This window comes from Phodopus roborovskii, unplaced genomic scaffold (assembly GCF_943737965.1).
Source record: "Phodopus roborovskii unplaced genomic scaffold, PHOROB, whole genome shotgun sequence".
NCBI classification, from domain to species: domain Eukaryota; kingdom Metazoa; phylum Chordata; class Mammalia; order Rodentia; family Cricetidae; genus Phodopus; species Phodopus roborovskii.
In genome coordinates this window covers 24,215,297-24,236,402 of record NW_026126540.1, presented here as the reverse complement: position 1 = coordinate 24,236,402, position 21,106 = coordinate 24,215,297, and the positions used below count along the sequence as shown (strand labels likewise).

General features: G+C 44.4%; 1 protein-coding gene across 1 annotated transcript; it reads right to left on the bottom strand.

Annotated features, from left to right (window-relative positions):
* Window positions 1-18,495: 18,495 nt before the first annotated feature.
* On the bottom strand, window positions 18,496-19,541 carry LOC127232852 (protein S100-A8). Its single transcript, XM_051199164.1, has 3 exons — window positions 19,385-19,541; window positions 18,835-18,996; window positions 18,496-18,697 (listed from the first exon to the last, which is right to left on the bottom strand). Exons 2-3 carry the CDS (start codon window positions 18,973-18,975, stop codon window positions 18,569-18,571), a joined length of 270 nt encoding a protein of 89 aa, XP_051055121.1. The 5' UTR covers window positions 18,976-18,996; window positions 19,385-19,541; the 3' UTR covers window positions 18,496-18,568.
* Window positions 19,542-21,106: the final 1,565 nt, after the last annotated feature.

The window sequence follows — 21,106 nt, the reverse complement described above, 5'->3', positions numbered from 1 at the left end:
GCTGATGCATCTGCCACTACTCTTAAAATACTGAACAGCAACCTGAGAGGATCAGCCTTAGCTGGTGAAGTGCACTCGAATGCATTGGAGGACTGTTTTCATATTTCCTGTCCCTTTTTCCTGCCTCTTCAAAAAAAAAAAATAATATCTTGTTATGTAACCCAGGATAGCCTCAAACTTGCTGTGGCCCTCCTGCCTTGGCTTCCTGAGGACTGGGATTTGTACATTTAAGCTCCCAAGCCTCGCTAAGAGAAGTGAGAACCAAAAAGCATTGAAGCTGAGACTGCAGACATCTCAGGACAGACACAAAAATACTTCAGAAAAAGGCCTGTGTGTGGCAGGTACAAGGCTATGTGGGAATGAGTAGCATGGACATATGAGGGAGCGAGGTGAAAGCTACACAGACAAACAAGACAGACATGGAGCCAAGAAGTTCACTCTTCAGTCGGGAGAGCAAAGGGCAGACACAGCAAAGGATGCAGGAAAGGAAATTCTGGCATCATATTTGTGCAAAAAGAGGCCACAGGCACATAGCCTGTTAGGAGATGGAGTCAATAGCACTATAGTCTAGCTGAGAGCTTATTAGAGTCTGTCGCTGTGCCATTCCAAAAACACCTACTTGGTCAGAATATAAAATGCCCCTCAGTTAGAGAAGGCACGGCATGGAGCTCCTATTGTACTGAACCTGTAAATGACAGCGACGACAGTAAAGAGACACTGATGTCTCTCAGCCAAACTATGGGACTACAGAAAAGATGCACCCCAAAATGGGAAGTTTCCCAGGAATTACACACCGGGGAAGGGAAACAGTCTCAGCCACAGGGGGACTTTGTGCCTAGGAAAGAGGTTTATAACAATTTGTCAAACGTCCTTACAGAATGAGGACTGAAGCTCCCAGTGGGACCACATGAGGACTTGTGCCACTGAGATGCATGCATCCTCTTCCCTGTATATAAATTTTAATCTCACTTGTCAGGACCCAGAGCATGGGCTTGGGTGTTTGCTGGGACCCTTTATCCCTTTTTATAATGTGGCCACATTGAACAAATCTCTCTTGTCGCTTTCCAATATCAACTTGACCTTTTTGATTGGTTTATTGAGGAAGGGTGGCAGGACCTGGCTCAGGCTCAGATTATAAATCCAAATTTGATACGCTGAATAAATAAATTACTGTAATTTTGTCCTGTTTGCCAAGGCCTTGGATGGGAAGAGGCCTCTGTTGTGAGCAGTCCAGTGAGGCAATCTTATGCAACCCCAGAACCCAACCTCAGAGTTCTGCTCACCTCACCTTCCAGAGTTGCCTAAAATTATATTTTAGAAAGTGCTGTGTTATGAATTTTGACATTACAATTTCCAAGACAATAGCAGGAATGATGTAACTGTTGCTCAAGTTTCCTAGGTTAATGTTTGTCTCAAGACTAGGTAGGCTTCCTGATCCTATTAGAGGTAGCCCCTCAAGAGACAGAGAAATGGGCCCCAGGAGCAGAAACCACAGGCCTCTCATGGGTTTTCTCTCTTTCTACTGTATGTTCTCCAGTGTTTGCCTTCACAACTGGAAACTGCGGGTGCAGACCTTATAGTGGGCTTCAGAGAACAGGACAGCACCGCCAGGGGTGCAGGATCCCCATGGCACATAGCCTAGGGAAGCCCCGCCTTATGCCGATCTCTTCTTCTCTCTTCCAATCTCTCTCTCTCTTTCTCTTCCTTTCTCTCTCTTTCTCTTCCTTTCTCTCTCTTCCACTCTCTCTCTCTCTTCCTTCTCCTTGAATTGTACCTCTCTTTTCCCTCTCTCTTCCCTTGTTTTGCTCACTCTCTCACTCAATGCTCTCTGACCTGCTACACTCCTTAGTGAGATGCAACCCTATGCTGTTAGGGTGCCAGCGTGTGGGGGTGGGGTGGGGTGCAAAGTAATTCTGAACAACTTAAGGCACAGTATTTAGCTCTCAAGGCTCCTCATAATATAGGAAGGAGAAAATCACCAGAGGGAAACCGTTGTAGGTCTCTTAATAGTATTGGACGATTTGCTATTGTGCAAACATCATATAGTGTGTTTGATATAGAAACTCAAAGTAATAGAATAGATATTATCAAAGATTTACCAGCGGATTTGCTGAGGAGACTTTAATTCACACAACATAGAATTTAGCTGAAGGAGCACTGCCTCCAAAATTCCCCAAAGATAGTCTTACCACCATAAGGGCTAACTAAGCAAAAATTTTGATGCTAGGATGTAAATGTTTGTTCACCAGGACTGACCAGCCATTAGACCCATTCCCAAAGAACACACCACAGCAGCTCAAGGGGACACCACAGAGTCACAACTGCCATCGGGTCCTAATCTGCCATTAAGTTCCATACGCTTTTACCAGGAAAAGTATAATTCTTCCAGATGGGCAAGATTGACCCACGTAACAACTACACAAAAAGAGCAGCAGTGGTGTGCTCAAGAAATAACTCTAATAGCAGCTTTGTTGTGTGCATTTCCCACCTGCCCAAGTGGCCAGACTTGCAGTCTCCCATGTCTGTTCAAATAATCTGAAGTGTGACCTGGACCTGGACCTGGGCCTGGTGGAGAGTTAAGGATGACAGTGCCTGAAAAATGTACAGCCTCTGTCTGGTGCACACAAGTCAGTAATATCTTCTATTCAGGGCTGGCTCTTCCTTGGGCGTTAGCCACAATCAGCTATGAGTTGTTAGTTTTGTTTTGTTTTTAAGTAAAAAGCTTCTCCTTTATTAATCTCTAAGTGTGCAGAATGATTTCTCATGGGGAAGGGGGATTATTTCTTTAATATGCTGACAAAGAGCTAGGTGGCACATGCCAGTCATTTGATATGGCCTCATCTTGACAACCTTGAGAAACTTCCCGAATATGAAGTGCTTGCAGCTGTTGCTGGTAAAACACTGCGTTGTTTTTTGTTGTTGTTGTTGTGTTGTTTTGTTTGTTTGTTTTACCTTTTTCTAGTTTTTATGTATATGAGTGTTTTCCCACATGTATGTGCATGCACCATGTATGTGCCTAGTGCTGTTGAACACCAAAAGAGGGTATCTGGAACTGGAGCTACAGGTAGTTGTGAGCTGCTGTGTGGGTGCTGGAAGCCAAACATGTGTCTTCTAGAAAAACAGCCAGGGCTTTTAACAACAGAGTCGCCTCTCCGGCCCCTCAGTAAACAATTTTCATAAATAGGAGGAGCACAGTTTAAAATAGTGAGTAATAATAAATACATAAACCAGTAACATAGTCACTTGTTAAAATGACCAAGCATTGCATGTGTTATATAGTTGGGTGTGTTATACTTTTATATGACTGGCAATGTGGTGAATCTGTTTATACCAGCACCATCAGAGACACACACAAGTGAGGCCTTATACCTTATAGGCATGACTCATCACTAAACAATGGATTTTTAGCTCCATCATAGTCTTAAAGGACCACTGTCCTATACACTGTTTGCCACTGACCAGACATCATTATGACTGTTGTTAAAAGACTTGGGAGAAGTGGAGAGTTTGTGATGAATGCTGAGACCTAGGGAGAGGAGTCCATACCACAGCAAGGCCCATGGGACTTTTTACGATGAAAGTCATCTGCTGATCATCTCCCCAGTGCTTCCAAAAGCATCTTTCCTGGGTTCAGTGCCTGCCAGCCATCCCTTCCTTCTGCTTGAGCATAGGGACTCCATTTAAGGAAACAAACACTCACTGATCACTCACCCTTCCTGCAGAATCAGCCACTAATGCATGATGCTGCTATTGACACTAGCTATCAACAGAACACATAAGGTCCCTGCTCTCCTAGAGCTTGCCTCTCAGGGAGAGTAAGATATCACCCAAGAGGAGAAATAGGTAGCTGAGAAAACAATGGAGGAAGACAGGATCAAGTGACTGCTAGGTGAGACCCTGTTACAGAAAACAATAGGCATGAGGCCCGAGTAGAACTATCTTCATGAGAATGTATTCAGATGTGCTGGACACTGGTGAGGGCTTTTCCCTGGGCAGGTGACATGATTTGACTTGTGTGGTGGTCTCAGGGCTGCTTCCGTGAAAGGCAGAGTAAAAGGCTTGGAGGGCACTTAGGGAGCTATTGCAGAGGGTCACTGACCTCGTCATTTGTCAGACACTGGTAGATGCACACCAGCTAGATGCCCTCCATCAAATGGGGGCTGGGTGACAGACAGCCAAATACACATTCTCAGCACCAGCCTGAGGGAAAACACAAGGAGAACTGTGTGTTAAACACAAAATGGCCAGGAAACTCAGAAGAGGAGCACCTTTCTGTATTCTTCACTGGAGTGAAGAAAGCCTTCCTCAGACTGAGTTCTGGAGGGACAGACGCTACATTTCTGCATGCCCAGTGAGATGTTAGACAATGTGAGAAATCAGCCTTCTGGTTTCTTTAGTTTAGCTTGCTCTTTCAACTGTGAAGGCTTCTTGTGTTGGCCAAGTCAAAATGATGGTGATTCCCAAGAGTTCTCACATCAGGGGCCTATGGCTACTGTTCCACTGAATCCAGATCCTTCTGCTGACTGCCAAGACTGTATCTGCACTTGTAGTGTACAAATAGCCTGCTGGAAATGTCCCCCTGAAGGGCGAGAGAGTAAATGCTCAGTGCTGAGAATGATATGGATGGCAATGCAATAGCAGATCTACTTCAGCCCGAAGAGCAGTTATCAGCCCAGAAGTACTAGGTCAAGTGATAGACTGTGACTTCCAGCTCCCAGTTGTGGAATTCTAGGTACTAACCAAAGTAAGGGCACTTACTCCTCAACACACAAACAGGAACTATGGGAATAAATAAGAACTAGTGAGTGACACTAGACATGAAGGTTTCATATGCAAAGCTTTCTGTGGGGGGATTAAAAATCTCTTTAATTCATTTTGAAATGATTGATGAACAGTGCTCAAGAAAAACCTCCAATTCAACAACTGCTGCCCAGGTTTCACTCTCCTGCATCTCACCCTGGGGCCAGCCTGAAGCCTCGTGTCCTGCCACTCACCTATACCCAAGTCCCCCGAAAGTTCTCAGACAAGGGCAGAACCCAGCTTCCATGTTCAGATCCACCCTTGCTTCCTATCAAATGCCAAGACAGCAAGCCTCACTGCTGGGAAGTGAAGGACAGGGAGAGGTACTTGCTGAATGTTTATTGATACAAAAAGAAAAAAATGATGATGACATTAAAAACAATCTAAGTGAACTTGTAATCCTGGAGGGACAGAGGCTTCAGCTGAAAGCTAAGCAAGTCTGAATGAAAGGAATTTTTAAAATAACATATCAGTGGCGATTAGTTTAAACAAATATAATATGTGTTAAATAATGCAAGAAACCAAGCACAGGTATGTAGGTACTGTCTGTGGTGCCTTCTTAACTTTTGTATAAACCTACAAAAATCCCATTTGTTAAGAAGTAAGGTTTGAGGCACTTACAACACACCAGATACCACCTTGCAAAAGGCCTTCTTTAAACCGTGAATCAGCCTTGGGGTTGGGGCTGCTCAGATGTCTATTTTGCAATGAAGAATGAGTTTGCAGAAGTGAAGTAATTTTTCCAAGTGTCAAACTCACCTGTCTCCAAAACCTTTGCTGTTATAAACTCCCTAAAGTCAGGATAGATTTTTACTTCAGAAAATACCATCTCAACCTTTTTTAAAAGATGATTTTTGTAAGACATCTGACATCTGTCAGATCCAATCTTTATTTTTGCCCTAGTCTTTGTCTTAATACAGTTAATTTCCAATTTTCCCTTTAAAAACCCTGTCCTCTTAGACAGGCTTGAGTCATTGTTCTCTTTAGATGAGCAAGTAGCTGACTGATGAATTCAGTCATATTTTCTTCTGATGCCTATTCTAAATCCTAAGAATATGTTCTATCAAATACACTTTGTGAATTAGATGGCATGCATAATTATTGTATTTTGCATGTACATAATTTGATTTTTTAAATTTCCATTTAAGGTATCTGTTTGCAGATCAGAAAATGAGAACACATAATTACATGGTGCTCTCAAATGTTTTTAAAATGCAAATAAGATTGACTAAACAAAATAATTATTCTATAGGTCACTGCCTTATGCTAAGTTCAGGAACAAACTGGCACCAATGCCTACCCTCTGAGACTTTAGGCTGAATGAGGCCATACACCTTTCTCTGCAATAACACTGAGGTTGCCGAGGTAAAGAAGAGAAAGGTGTTGAATTCAGCCAAAGAGTCACATGGCTCCATTCTGGAAGAAAGGTGCTCACCAAAGCACAAGCCCCACAGCTCAGAAGCCACAAAGCACTTGGGACTAGCTTGGAGCCAGGCATCTGTTAGGCATCTCTGAAGCACTAGATACTTTGACACTTACAGGAAGCTAATAAGACAGAACTCTCACACAGGTTTAAGCAAAGCTTGAAACTAGAATTTGTGGCAAGCCAATCCCTCAGAACCACCCAAAGCAGACAGTTTCATCTGCATGATGCCCCATAATGAGTAGGACGAGAGAGTGCCCAAAAGCATTCCTTGTGTTTTATACAGCAAAGAACACTGAGATCACCAGGTCAGGAAGTCATGTGGGGACCAATCCTTCTACACAGAGGCATGTGGCCTCAGACTTCCCTGGACATGATGACCAAGGCTTATCTCTCAGATGCTAGATAGACCTGGACTGATAGAGTTCTCAGTGGAGCCAAAGCCAGAACACAATTCACTAGACCAGGAAGTTCCTACAACAGACAGGCTGACTGGACCTGGAGCAATGCCCTCTTCCAAAATCCCATCTACCCAGGTAGGAAACTACTGCAAGAAGCTAAAGAGGACCCATTGTTTGTAACCAGTAGGAGGACCTGCTTCTGGATTTCTCCCACTGTTTCTCCACAATACCTAAGAAATTTACCCATGTACAGCAGGAAGTGTTACAGTAACAAAATGAGACCGTTTTCTGTAGCAGAGAATCAGAGTGTTCAGACATCTGCCAAGTTCGTGAGTCTTGATGGTCTTAAACAGGCAAGGCGGTAGTATAGACAGCTCCACTAGAGTCAGTGACAGGTTGGATACTGCTTTCCCAGGGCAGGTGTGACCGTGCCAGATATGAGGACACATACAACAATACATCTGTTGGTTTGTTCCTGGAAGGATGTTTCTGAGAACCACATAATGTCAGACAGTCAGTCATCCTGGTTCAGATCATTTTGCCCAAATGCCTCTGAATGCAAAAATCCCAAACAACCTGGGTGTGACAGGCACCCCACAAAGAATACATAAGCCAACCCAGCACTTGGAACTTCAGCCAGAGAATGCTCATTGATAAGAGTCTCTAATCCAAAGCCATGAACTGGGTGGTGGGGTAAGGCTGAACAACATACTTATCTTACACGCCATTGGCAATGTGTAAACCTGTCTAACTTTATGTCTATGCTTCAGGTAAATTGTACTGAGCTGCCCTCCAATCAGATTGTAGATAGCTGTTGGAATTCCCACCAAACTGACAGTGTGGGCTGTGTGTATGCCGTTGGGAGTATGGAGGATATTCCAAGTGCGCATGGCTAACGCAACAATGCTTTGGGTCACAAAGAAGACTGGAAGGAAGGTTCGTCCATCCTGGAGGAAGAGTGGGGAAACCCCCAAGAATTTAGGGAAATCAAAATGCCAATTTTCTTATTCCTTGTGCCAGAAATTATCCTTGTCTAGCAGATTGCTCACACCAGGAAATATTCACCAGCACTTCAGGCCCTGAGGCATCTTGGGTGGAGTCTCGGGCAGAAGACAGAGCCCCAGAGACAAGTCTACTGGAATCTGTTTGGCACCAGGGCAACAGAAGCACTGGAGAGAGAAGACAGAAAAAGGCTAAAAGAGGAAGCAGAGGAGCAAGGGCAGCTTGACTGTGTTCAGTCACTAGACACAAAGTCAGCTAGAACAGAACCTCTTCCACCTATGATGCGCATAGGTCTGGTCCTTGCTCTGCACTTGCCAAACTAGTTAATAGCTATTCAAGTTTCTTTCTTTCTTTTTTTTTTTTTTCCTTCTTTTTTAAATTTAAATTTGAAACAAGCTTGTTTTACATTTCAATCCCAGTTATCTCTCCCTCCTCTCCTCCCCTGCCCCCCAGACCTCTATCCCATCCCCTTTCTGCTCCCCAGAGAATGTGAGGCCTTCCATAGGAGATCTTCAAAGTCTGTAATATCATTTGGAGCAGGACCTAGGCCCTCCCTTGTGTGTCTAGGCTAAGAGAGTATCTCTCTATGTGGAAGGGATAAATACTGATCCATTACCAGAGACCCCATAGACTACCCAGGCCTAACTAACACCCACGTTCAAGGGGTCTGGGTGGGTCCTATGCTGGTTTCCCAGCTATCAGTCTGGGGTCCATGAGCTCCCACTTGTTCAGGTCAGCTCTTTCTGTGGGTTTCTCCAGCCTGATCTTAACCCTTTTGCTCATCACTCCTCCCTCTCTGCAACTGGATTCCAGGAGTTCAGCTCAATGTTTAGCTGTGGGTGTCTGCTTCTGCTTCCATTAGCTACTAGATGGAGGGTTTAGGATGGCATATAAGGTAGTCATCAATCTCATTATCAGGGAAGGCATTTAAGGTAGGCTCTCCACTATTGCTTAGATGTTAGTTGGGGTCATCCTTGTAGATCTCTGGACATTTCCCTAGTGTCAGATTTCTCTTTCGACCTATAATGGTTCCCTCTATTATGGTATCTCTTTTCTTGCTCTATTGTATTCCCACATACACACATACTCAATCTTCCTTCTCCCTCATGTCCTCCTCTCCCCTCCTCTTTTCCCCTTCTCTTTCTCCTAACTCCCTCTCGCCTCCCCCCATGTTCCCAATTTACTCAGGAGATCTTGTCCCTTTCCCCTTCTCTGGGGGACCATGTATGTCTCTCTTAGGGTCCTCCTTTCTTTCTAGCTTCTCTGGTGGTGTGGATTATTCAAGATTCTTGACCTTTTGGATCTCTTCATTAGAAAAATGGAAATCAGAATGCCTTCTCTCACGAGGTTGTTAAGAGAAACACATGAGGGCTGGAGGTATAGCTCAGCCTCAGGGTTGTGAGGCTAGGCTCACAACCATAAATATAAGAGAAACACATGAATTACTTTGCAATAGTGTCTCAAGAAAAAGTGAAAACTTGCCAACAAACATAGTAGGCCTTTGTCAAAATTGTTCTTTAATTCTTCAGTAAGAGAATCATCAAAGAGTTTTCTCTTAAAAAGACAGCTGGATGATTATCCAAAAATATGTGAAGACGAAAAATGAATGTCTAAGATTCTTAAGTGATTCAGTGAGCTTTAAACAAGGTAATGACCATGACAGCCTAGGACTTACCATCTTGACCAAGCTGTAAGTTACACTGCCCTGCCCGGGAGATAGAAAACACATTCTTAATTATCTGCTGAAACTTTTCAATCAGTCATACCTTACAGAATACTTTCCTCAAGTATCAAATGACAACAAGGAACAAGACCTACTTTCTTCCAGATAGATGATGGCAGGAAAGAGACAGCCACCATTTGTCTTTTCTTGGGTTGTAAACTACTTTTTTCTTTCACACTGCTGTATAGATGGAACCCAATAAACAGTGGTAGCTTGTCTGACCCTCTTAAACCATTTGTATTTAGAGGCTAGCAAATGGGATGAAGTCTGGACCCAACCAAAATGGCTCATTTCCCAGGCAGAATATATGCAGACATACCCTACTAGAATAAGTGCTTTGTGCTTGGCTACTGAAGACTAGTTGTTCAATCCCAGACTCTCTCTACCCTTTTGAACCATTATTACAATCAGGAGGATCTTGGCTGAACTCAGCCTAGATAGACAGGAAAATTGCAGGCCCCGGAAATCTCAGTGGCCGGATCTGCCTCAATCAATAAGCCAAGGTATCCTCTGTGGTTCAAGTGTTACATGAGGTTTCCTGCCAATCCACTTTTTCTCAACTTCCCACTGCCTTATTCTTCTTCTGCAAATGAGGAAACAGGAAACCAAATCACCATGATCCAGGCCACAGGCCCTACCTGACTCTGCCCCCTCGTTCCTATGAGGGACACAATGTTGTCTATTATGATAACCCTATCCCATTTCTCCACGGAGCATCAAGAACCTGTCTCCCTTACATCATCTTTCCCTGCCCAACCATGAGCTTGGAATTAGTTGTTGGTAACTGTGTATTAATCTGAATCTTCCAAACTGGTACCCCATTCACAGGGCAACCTGGGCCACCTGCCCTATGGTTCATCTTGGTGGGCTCAGAAAAAGCTAACTCACTAAATTTCAACTGAAGGCGAGCATTACTTCAGAGTATCTTCCCACAAATATCTAGTGACAGCAAGTCCAAAGCATTGAGACATGTCCTCCCACACCATTTTACATACACACACTCACACACCACCACCGCCACCACCGCCACCACCGCCACCACCGCCGCCACCACTACCACCCAAGCAGATAGCTTGCTCTCATTTGTGTATCCTGGAACTGTTTTCCATACATCATACTCTCTTGATATTGAGTGGGGCCTGGAATGTGTCTTGGTGAACCCAGAACCTCTCTGATCTTCTCCCTAGGCCACCTTGACACTAGCTACTCACTTTTGAATTGTGCATTAGAAAAACATAGAGCATACTAGCAAGAGTCCTTCTCCAAGCTAAATTACCCTTCTGTCTTCTGCTTTACACAGTGTGTTCCATGCCCCTGCCTAGGAGTATGATCTAAAAAGGTATCCTTCATGAAACTGAAGAAAGCAAATCACCCAGGACCTCTCACTTCCCTGTTAGGCTCTAGGGAGGGAGTAGAGAGAAGGTTGGAGAGGAAAGGCATGGGGTTTAATTGACTCCTTCATGCAAGAGGTTCATTATTATCAACAGTATGGAGGGGATCTGAAGAAAAGTCTTAGCTCCCCACCCTACCAAACAAAGCAAAGTGTGTGGTAATGTCTATGGTTAGCTAATGGCAAGCTCCATTCTCTGACCTTTAGACAGTCTTTATTTGTACAAGCCAGATAGCACTACAAAGGTGACTTCTTTTAAAGTTAAGGGAGAAGGAAGAGAGAGAGACAGAAGGTGCTATGCTACAAGGAAATATGTACCCTCCCTTTGTGTGAAAAATTAGATTGAAAGAGCCTGTTCACCCTGTGACTTGGGCCAGCAGCAAGTGCCTAGAATGCCCAAAGCACATTTGGGAGCAAAGGGAAGAGTGGAGAATTTCACAGAGCAATGGGATGTATAGGACTGATTAATGCATGACAGTGAGGCAGGTCTGGTTAATGCATAACAGTGAGACATGATCATATTGCCTCTGACCCTGAGCAGTAGGGAGGCTGGCTGTGTTCTTGTCAGGCCCTCTGTTTAGGGCCTAGTTACCTGAAAGACCTGTTTCTCTACCTGTGTGTCATAGCATTCCCACTTCCTCTTCTGTGACCACACTCCTGTGCCTATTTAGTCCCAATCTTTACTCTTAGGAGACTGGCTGCCCACTATTTGCACAGATATGCTGCTTATCATTACCTGGTTATTGTTTGAAACACTGGTAAATAAGAAAGCACCAAAGATGACCCCAACTAACAATCTAAGCAATAGTGGAGAGGCTACCTTAAACGCCCTTCCCCTATAATGAGATTGATGATCACCTTAAATGCCATCCTAGAGCCTTCATTCAATAGCTGATGGAAGCAGAAGCAGAGATTCATAGCTAAGCACTGAGCTGAACTCCTGGATTCTAGTTGTAGAGAGGGAAGATTAATGAGCAAAGGAATCAAGACCATGCTGGGGAAATCCACAGAATCAGCTGGCCTGTGCAAGTGGGATCTAACAGCCGGGAAACCAACATAGGACCAACCCAGGCCCCCTTGAATGTAGGTGTCAGTTGGGGAGCCTAGACAATTTATGGAGCCTCTGGCAGTGGAACCAGTATTTACCCCTCGTGTATGAATGGCTTTTGGAGCCCATTCCCTATGGAGGGATATTCTCTCATAGATACAGGGGAGAGGGCCTAGGTCCTGCCCCGAATGATGTGACAGACTGATGATCCCCCATGGGAGGCCTCACCTCTCTGAGTAGTGGATGGGGGGGGGTAGTGGGGAGAAAGAGAGGACAGGAGGGAGAAAGAGGGAACTGAGATTGGTATGTAATATACGATTGTTTTTAATTTAAATGAAAAAATGGGGAAAAAAGAAAGCACCGCTGTTTCCTCTACATTTGTATTTAATGTCTTCTATGAACAGTAAGTCTAGTGCTCAGGAATGAACCATCTTCCTGGTAGTTGGCTAGTTCCTAACAGTGCTGTACTGGACTTTAGGGACTGGCACATCCTTGTGAATCCCTGTGTAATTGGTTCCTCCTCTCCTACTATTGGACATGAAACACATCCAAAATCTCCAAAGACCCCTCACGCCGGCCGCCTCAAAGTCAGCTCCTTTCTTCAGCTCAGTTCAGGGACAATAACTATCTAAGCAGAGTAACTACCCGGAAGGGTCCCTGCTGCAATCATACAGTGAATAGGTGGCTACTTCAGGGCAAACAGACTTAGCTGGTGTTTAACTCCCAAGGATCAGGACACCCTAAGCTTCCAAAGCAAGATCACGATCGGCTGTGAGCAGCAGGTGGAAACTGATCCAACCCTTGGGAACACAGGTTCTTCCAAAGGCTCTACTCACCTATCCATCCAAATGCACCCACAGTAGTAGTCCATCTTGTATTACAAGAGCCAACAGCTAAGATTGGGGCTATTAAGCTTTTGAAGTCTGTGACACTTTTTTAATTTTACTGTTATCATGAGAGTATGTGCCTACATGTACCACTGTGTGCATGTGGAGGCCAACTCTGTGGGATCTGTTCTCTCCTTCTGCCTTTACATGGGCTCTGAGGGCCTGACTCTGGTTTTCAGGTTTGGTGTACATCCATCTTGGACATTTTTGAGAATGTAGTGATGACTGTAGAGGAACATTAGGTACACACACACACACACACACACACACACACACACACACCAATAACAACAGCAGCAGCAGCAGCAATAATAATAATGTTTTTGTCTTTTCTGTGCCTTTCCAAACCCCCAGGCTTGGCCCTGGTCACACAATCCTGTGTGCCAGCCCAGTCTGGTCAGCTTACCTGACATTAACCTTCCTCCACCCACTGCAGGCCTTAAGTTGGATTCTCATTCTGTGCTCAGGACAGTCTGGTGAGTTCCTCAAATCCCACACTTTCTGTACCATCCCCAGTCCCAAGGTCTATTCCAGACCACACATCCTGTGTCCATCTCGCCTGCACTGTTCCAAATCACGAGTCCAAATCACGAGTCCTTGCTTCAGCTCTGCCTGAGCCTGGAGGAAACAATCAACCAAGTGAAAGGGAAGGCCATGAAGTATAGAGAATCTTCACCAGCTATAAATCTGGTAGTATATTAATATACAGACTATACAAAGAATTAAAATGATCCAGTTTTTTAATGGGCTATGGATCTAAACAAATTATCCTCAAAAGAAAAAAAAATTTTAAATGGCTAAGAAATATCTCAAAAAATATTCAAGCCAGCCAGAGGTGGCTCATGACTCTAATCCCAGCACTCAGGAGACAGAAACAGATGGATCTCTGTGAGTTTGAGGTCAGTCATGTCTACAGAGCTAGTTCTAAGATAGCCAAGGCTATATAAAGTCACCCTGTGTCGAAAAACAAAAAAGAAAAGAAAAATGTGTTCAATACTATTAGCAATTAGGGAAATGTAAATTTAAACAACTTTGAGATTTCCTCTTACCCTAATCAGAGCAGAAAAGATCGACAAAACCAGGGAACACTCATTCACTGATGCTGGGCGTACAAACTGGTTCACCACTATGGAAAAAGGAGTGGAAAATTCCCAAAAAGCTCCAAGTAAGTCTACTATGTGACCAGCTATACTTCTGTTGGAGGAGAGAGATACTTAGGCTGTACAAATGACATCTCTCACATGGATGAGTTTTATAACTTACAAGTAATAATCAAGGTTTTAGGGAGAAAGAGTCCGAGATAAATAAAACATAAATTCTGGGAGATATGGGCAGAGCCTGGCTCATCAGACAGACAGCAAAGGATCATCAGGTTGTAAACTACGTCCATTCCCAGCATTCCAGGAGGAAGACATGTTAAACATCTCCTTCCTTTGAAGGATGTCAGTGTGTTTAACTTTTCTGGCTTCTCCATTGCTTATCTGTGTGCATAAGGACCTGTTGCCCTCTACATACCACTCCTTAGCGTGTGACCAAAGGACTCTACATTCTACCGAACAGGTGCTCACTCATCCCTGTTCTATTCACAATAGCTAGGAAATGGAAACAACCTAACCATCTTTCAGCGGATGAATGGATAATATGTGGCGCATATACACCATGCAATACTATTCAGCTGTAAAGATGATGTTTGCAGGTAAACGCATGGAACTAGAAACTATTATATTGAGTGGGGCAGCCCTCATCCAGAAAGATAACTGCCTCATGTTCAGATGTGAGTACCTAACCTGAAATAACCTCATAAATCAGGAAATATATGAATAAAGTTATTTCACTTGGGTTGATAATGATTTCCACAATGGCCATAGGCAAGAAAACCTCTCCTATGCAGGTTATTTTAATGTCAACACAAGCTAGAGTCATTTAGAGGAAAAGAACCTCAATTAAGAAAATATCCCTGACAAAATTGCCCTATAGGTAAGCTTGAAGAACATTTTCTTGATTGATGACGTATGTGGGAAGGCCTGGGTCACTGAGTGCCACCGCTGGGCTGTTTGTCCTGGATGGTATAAGCAAATAGGCTGAACAAGCCATGGGGGAAGCAAAGCAGTAAGCAATGTTCTTCCAGTTCCTGCCTCCAGGTTCCCGCCTTAAGTTCCTGTCCTGACTTCCCTGGATGATGGACCACAAGCTGTACTATGAAATAAATTCTTTGCTCTCTAAGTTGTTTTTTGTCATGATGTTTTATCACCACAATAGAAACCTAAATAAAACAGAAATTGGTACCAGATCATGGAGTATTGTTGTGACAGATCTGGCCATGTTTGGAGAGCAGCATATAAGGACTTTGGAATTTGGGGCTAGAAAAGTCACTGGATGTTCAGAGCTTAATGAGCTATTGTGGGAACTTAGTAGATAATGCTGACAGCAGTGCAGAGGATAGAGGTCTGGCTTGTAGGGTTTCAGAGGAAAGTTTGAGTGACTTGAAAACTCTATTGGGACTGCTCGATATTTTGAATTAAGCACCACTAAAGAGAAACTTTGATTTATAGGGACAATTGATGCTGGTCAGTTGGGGTTGAGAAGCCAGCTGTGATTAAGAAAAGTCCAGCATCACTGAGGTGAAATCTTCTGGGAAGTGCTTTCTCAGGGTCAACACACAAACTGCTCCAGAGGGAGCCAAGGCTGTACCTTATGCTGGCAATCAAACTTGGTAATATATAAGAGTTTCCCAAGTGGTACTGGTTTTGACGGCATGAAGATATCATAAAGAGCCGCTAAGGCTTGGGACAGTGAGAGGCCAGGAAAGGCAACTGGTGAGAATATGCAACCTCAGTTGAAGTAGAAGCTCCAGGATTGAAGGGATCAGAGAAAAGTTGAGGCGTGGCACCATGTGTTGGGGTCATAGTCCCGGAAGAAAACCAAGAAAAGGTTATTGGTGAAGGTACAGCCTCATTGCGATACAGACCCCAACATTTTAGAGATGCTGGCACTATCGGACAACCACCAAGGAAGCAGCAGCCCTGGAATGGAGCCAGTCTGAGCCTAGGAAACAATGTGCTGCAGGGGGCAGAGCCAGAGAAGTGATACGGGCCCTTTGGAGACCAGCGGGTGATGAGTGTGTCCCAGACAGTAAGCAGTGAGGTTTTAAACTGCTGGGTTTTGAGTTTGCTCTGATTTGATTTCAACTGTGCCTTAGTTCTTCCTTCTTGGAGTAATAAAGTGTTTAACTTTTTTTTTTTTTTTAATTTTATAGGAGCCCCCAGTTAAAATACTTTGGAGTTTAAAGAGGCTTTGGATATTTTGAAGTGGCTTTGAACATTGAAAAAAAGACCATGGGTGACTTAAAGAGACTAAAGACTGTAGGGTGTTTAAAGTTGTTTGTTTTGTATTGTGATATCAGTATTAATATGAGATCTTAGGGATGAATAAGAAGAAATGGTTATGGTTTAGCAGATACATCAGATTGACAAGGGGTCAGTTGTACTAGCTAGTTATATGTCAACTTAACACAAGCTAGAGTTAAAGGAACCACAGCTGAGGAAATTCCCCCACATGATTGGTCTGAGGGCAAGCTTCTGGGCTGTTTTCACCGGTGATTGGCATGGGAAGGCAGAGCTCAGCGGAAGCAGTGACCCCACCCCTCCCGATCCCTCACCCCATCCCCGGGCTAGTGGTCTGTAAAGAAGACTGAGCAAGCCTTGAGAAGCAAGCCAATATGCTCCCCACCCCCCCCCGTGGTCTCCTTATCAGTTTTTGCTATTAGATTCCTCCCCTCACTTTTCTCAGTGATGAACTCTTACCTGGAAATATAGGCAAAATAAACCCTTCGTTCCCCCAAGTTACTTTTGTTTTATCACAACAATAGAAACCTTATCTAACATTCCTCCTTTAGAGTTACTGGATCATGGGAATCTGAGCAAATCCCAAAACAACATAGACGGTTGTTATTGTCCTTGGCTGTCTCCCAGAATTTGAAGGTAAACCCTTATTCTCCAAGACGCCACACACTTCAAACATAAAATTTGGAGGAACTGATTTGAATCTGACCCAGAAGCCTCCTCTCTTAAGATTAGCTTTCATAGTACAGGAAGGCTGACAAGGGAGGAAAGCAACCAAAAGTCATAAACATATGTGAAGCCCGTGAAGCAAAGCAAGGACAGTAAGGCAAGATTTCCCCAGTGGTGCCATAGTGACACTTACTTTCTGGGCAGCAACCAACAACCATCTACTGGCCCACTCAGTAGGAAAGAATCCATGCCTATATTGTGATCATAGCCATCTACCTGTGGATGGTAGACCCTAGAGGAGAGCCTACAACTGCCATTTTCCTAAACCAAAATCATTTCCAATATAGTCTAGATAATTAATTATCCTTATTCCCACCAAAAAGTGTATCTTTCACCACTCATTAAAGAAGCTTGTTTTGCAACAGGTAATATTACAGAAGCCATGAATTGGTCGACTACATACAGAGAATAACCAATGTTGTGGGACCCAGCAACAGCTGATACATTTGTAGCACAATCCTACATGAAAAACTTGGGAAACATCACAGAAGAGGGTTCAGCAATCCTGTTAAGAGCCAGAGTACTACAACATCAGCTGCGAGACTGCGTCTTCTCCATATGACAGGAAAGCTTTCCCCATGAAGTCTCAACAATATGGCTGCCTAAACAAGACTTGAACAATTCTGACACCAATTGGCATGGTGATATGAATGGGAGAAATGGGGTTCCACCCTTAGGTGAAGAGTATAAGCGATTAATAACTGCTGAGATGGAGAATCAGTCAACAAAGGATGAGTCCCTTAACTGGTTATCCAATACCAAGTGGTCAGCCCTAAAAACATATACACGAACAACACTGAATGAATTCAGCAGTTTGTAGTCACACATGTATTTAGCAATTATAATTATAGAAAAAGGAGGCCATGAATTTGAGAGGGAGTGAAGGAATAACATAGGAGAGGTTGAAAGGAGAAGAAGGAAGAGGGGGGGGATGATGTAAATACAGAACATACATGAAATTTAATTTTTTATTTTAAAATAATAATAAATTTTTAAATTAAAAAAAAATCGAGAGAAATCCAGTTCAATGGCTAAACCCAGGTGAAAGTTCTCTAACATTCTCGTTGTACCAGGCCCTAGAGAATTCTACAGATGAAATGATGGGGACATTAGCCAGTGCACAGATGACCAGAGCTATCCTTTGAGCTTTAGGAACACATTGACCTATCCACCCATCCCTGTACCATTTAACTGAGTTTGGAATTGTGGAGTGAAAGTGAAGAAACACAAGGTGTGGTACCAAATGGTATTCTTCTAGCACTTAAGGTCTGACTAAAGACCATCTACCTGCCACAGTACAGAGAATGGGTCTTCTCTCTCTCCCTCCCTCTCTCCTCCCTCCCTCCCTCCTTCTCCTCCTCCCTCTCTCTACTGCTCTTCTCCATTCCCATATGTACACCCTTCATCTCTATCCCACTAATTTCCAAAAAGTCACATCTAAGGCATTTAACTAGAAGTTAAGCTGTGTCCCACAGCATCTGTTTGCCTCACATTCCTCTGTTCCCAAATATCCCATTCAGCACCGACCAGTAAAACTATCAAATATAAGTTAGAGACTTTTATAATCTTTTTTTTAGATCCTAGAACCACTGCAGAGGTCAGAAGAGACTCAGAACAACTTTGGGGAGTGTTGAGAAGAGTGACAGTCACTGGGAACAGACCAAAGGACAGTAAGCAGAAAGGGCAAAGCCAATGGGTTTCTTCCTTCCAGCTTTCCAACCCTTAGTAAAGGTAAGAGACTCAGAGAGGCCTGAGGTATGACAATTTTATTATTCTGTAGACATGTCCAGGGGCCCAGCCCCAAGCCAGAAGCTCAGCATAAGTTCACTCCTTGTGGCTGTCTTTATGGGCTGCCACGCCCACCTTTATCATCAACACAAGGAACTCCTCGAAGTTAACTGCATTGTCCTGATTGATGTCCAACTCTTTGAACACGGTTTCAGCATTCTTATTCTGTCCAGAAGAGTGGGAGAGAAAGTCAGACTGTAAAGCTCTTAGGGAAAATAAAGCAATGGCTCTCTGTAGAAAGCAGCACAGAGGACCAGCCACCCCAGCATCCTAGAAAACCTGAGAAGGCAGCACCTCCTCACCTTCATGTACTGAGGACACTCCATTTTGAGCAGTTTCTGCAAATCATCCTTGTAAAGGGCATGGTGATTCCCTTTTGTCAAGGAATACTGGTGGTAGACAGTAACCATGTTTTCCAAGGCTGCCTCTAGTTCAGACGGCATTGTAGCTAAAGATTTGCTCACCTGAAAGGAAGAACCCCAAGGCATGGGTGCTGCAGCTACTGGTGGTAGAGTGAAGACTAAGTAGATTTGTGACCCAAGAAGCAGCTTTGGCCTGGCATGTATCACCCAGACTACAAAATTCTGAAAATGGCTCTCTCTTAGATGGGAAGGGATAGGATGGAGCATTAGAGGGACGTCAGTGTACACACACACACACACACACACACACACACACACACACACACACTTCTGCTAGAAGGCTCCAATCCTTTCTCATCCTCATTCCACTTCCTTCATCCTCAGGCATTTGATCTGTGCTTTCTTGCCCTCTCAGAGAAGGCTACTCCATCCCCCAACCCTCCCCAAGGAAAGCCTACAGTGTGGGATAGACTCACACAGCTCTGCTTACCTGATGTCCCTGCCTGAGACTGAGTTGACAGAGGGCACGTGAAGCTAAGTGTCACCTGCTTTTATAGCAGAAAGCTTGGTCAGCTGCCCACAGCCTCAGGCTATGGAGACAGTACTCTTCCCTTCCAGAGTTGCCACAGCCTCTGTTTCCCAACCGGGTCCATGTGGCAATCACTGAGCACAGTAGGTGTTTCTGAGTCTGAGGAAGTGGAAGTGTTGGGGCAGGGAAAACATTTATCAGACAGGAGCCCAGCAGGAAGAACCAAGATGGGGCATGGCAATCAGTCCTTTTCTGGGACCCTGGCACTCCATCCCCGTGTCCAGACAGACTCCCATTCTTAGCCCTCCGCTCTGTTGCCACTGCTGATTTATCACCTTTGTGTCCAGTCTACCATCTCTGACACTGGGTGCTGCTGTGAGAGTGTGGATGCATAGAAGAGACTGTTTCCACCAGGTTCTCTAAGTATCAAAGACCTCAGAAACCTTAAACCTTAACGCTGGTCCTAGATACTGGATTTTAGTACAGTTTGGAGTACTGAAATGAGCTTGTATCTGGATGGGTGGGTGGAGTCTTGGGGGGAAAGCTTTCTTCCCAGGGGTTGGACCAGTTCCTGACCTGCACGACCCTTCATGATCATTCTGTTCTGAAAGCTAGGGATGTCCCGAGCCTTGGGATGTAAGTGTTACTCTTCTATCTATCTACCCTGCAGAAACCGCTGCGTCACAGCATGTTTACACCCTTCCACCCTTTCAGAATGGTCACTGTGCCTTGGACCTCAGGAGCCTGGGATGAAGAGAGGAGTCTACTCTAGGATAGTGAGGGGTAAAGTATGTTTGGAGAATCCTTATGTGTCTCATGCACAAGGGAAGAAGGGGTGCCCATCTCCAGGAATTCATAAGAGTGATCCCCTAGCCCCAGTAAGATGCCACTTGAAGTAACTGGCTATCAGGAAGGCAGTGCACTGAACCAGCCTGTGTACAGACGAGGAAGCTGCAGCCAAGAACGGTGGAGGGAATCATCTGATTTCCCAGTGCAGGTGTGTTAGTTTCCGAGTCCTAGCATAGTCTGACAAGAACAGGAGACAGTGGGGGAAATTCCTCGCCTCTTTCCTTCCTCTAAGTACTCAGATACCAATCCTGTGCCACACGAGCACCCAGGTCATCAGAGCTGTGACTGTTGGTGTTGTCTGTCAGCTCAATGAGATTCAGAAAACCATGAAACCAAATCTCTGGGTATGTCTTCGAGGGATTGTCTAAATCAGATTAATTAAGGGAGGGAGAGCCCCCTTAAACGTAGGCAGTGCTTCCCATAGGCTGAGGTCCTGTTGGAGACACAGGAAGCGCTGAGTAAATACACCCTTTCTGTCTGCTTCCTGACGGGACACAATGTAACAGCTACCTCCTGCTCTTTCCACCACGCATGCATTCGCATTCCCGCTCTGACCGACTATATGCTCTGAAATTGGAAGCCAGAATAAACACTTGCTTAAGTTGCTTTTGCCTGGGTGGTGGTGGTTGTGATGGTGGTGATTGCTACTGTAATGACCCAAGTAACAGTTTCCTGGAGAAGAGAACAGATTAACCTCTCTCCTTCCAGTTTCCACTGTCCAGTGGATCCCATTAAGCCACTTTTTTTATAGCTCTGTGATCCAGCTTGAGCTGGCACTTGAGAGCAGGCTCCACACCCAGGAGCAGTAGTTGGCTACCACAAAATGAACTCAAT

Coding starts and splice junctions, on each gene's coding strand:
- LOC127232852 (XM_051199164.1), bottom strand. CDS start 18,975: ATGCCGTCTGAACTAGAGGCAGCCTTGGAAAACATGGTTACTGTCTAC. Junction 18,698..18,834: donor AGTGTCCTCAGTACATGAAG/GTGAGGAGGTGC, acceptor TCTTCTGGACAG/AATAAGAATGCTGAAACCGT.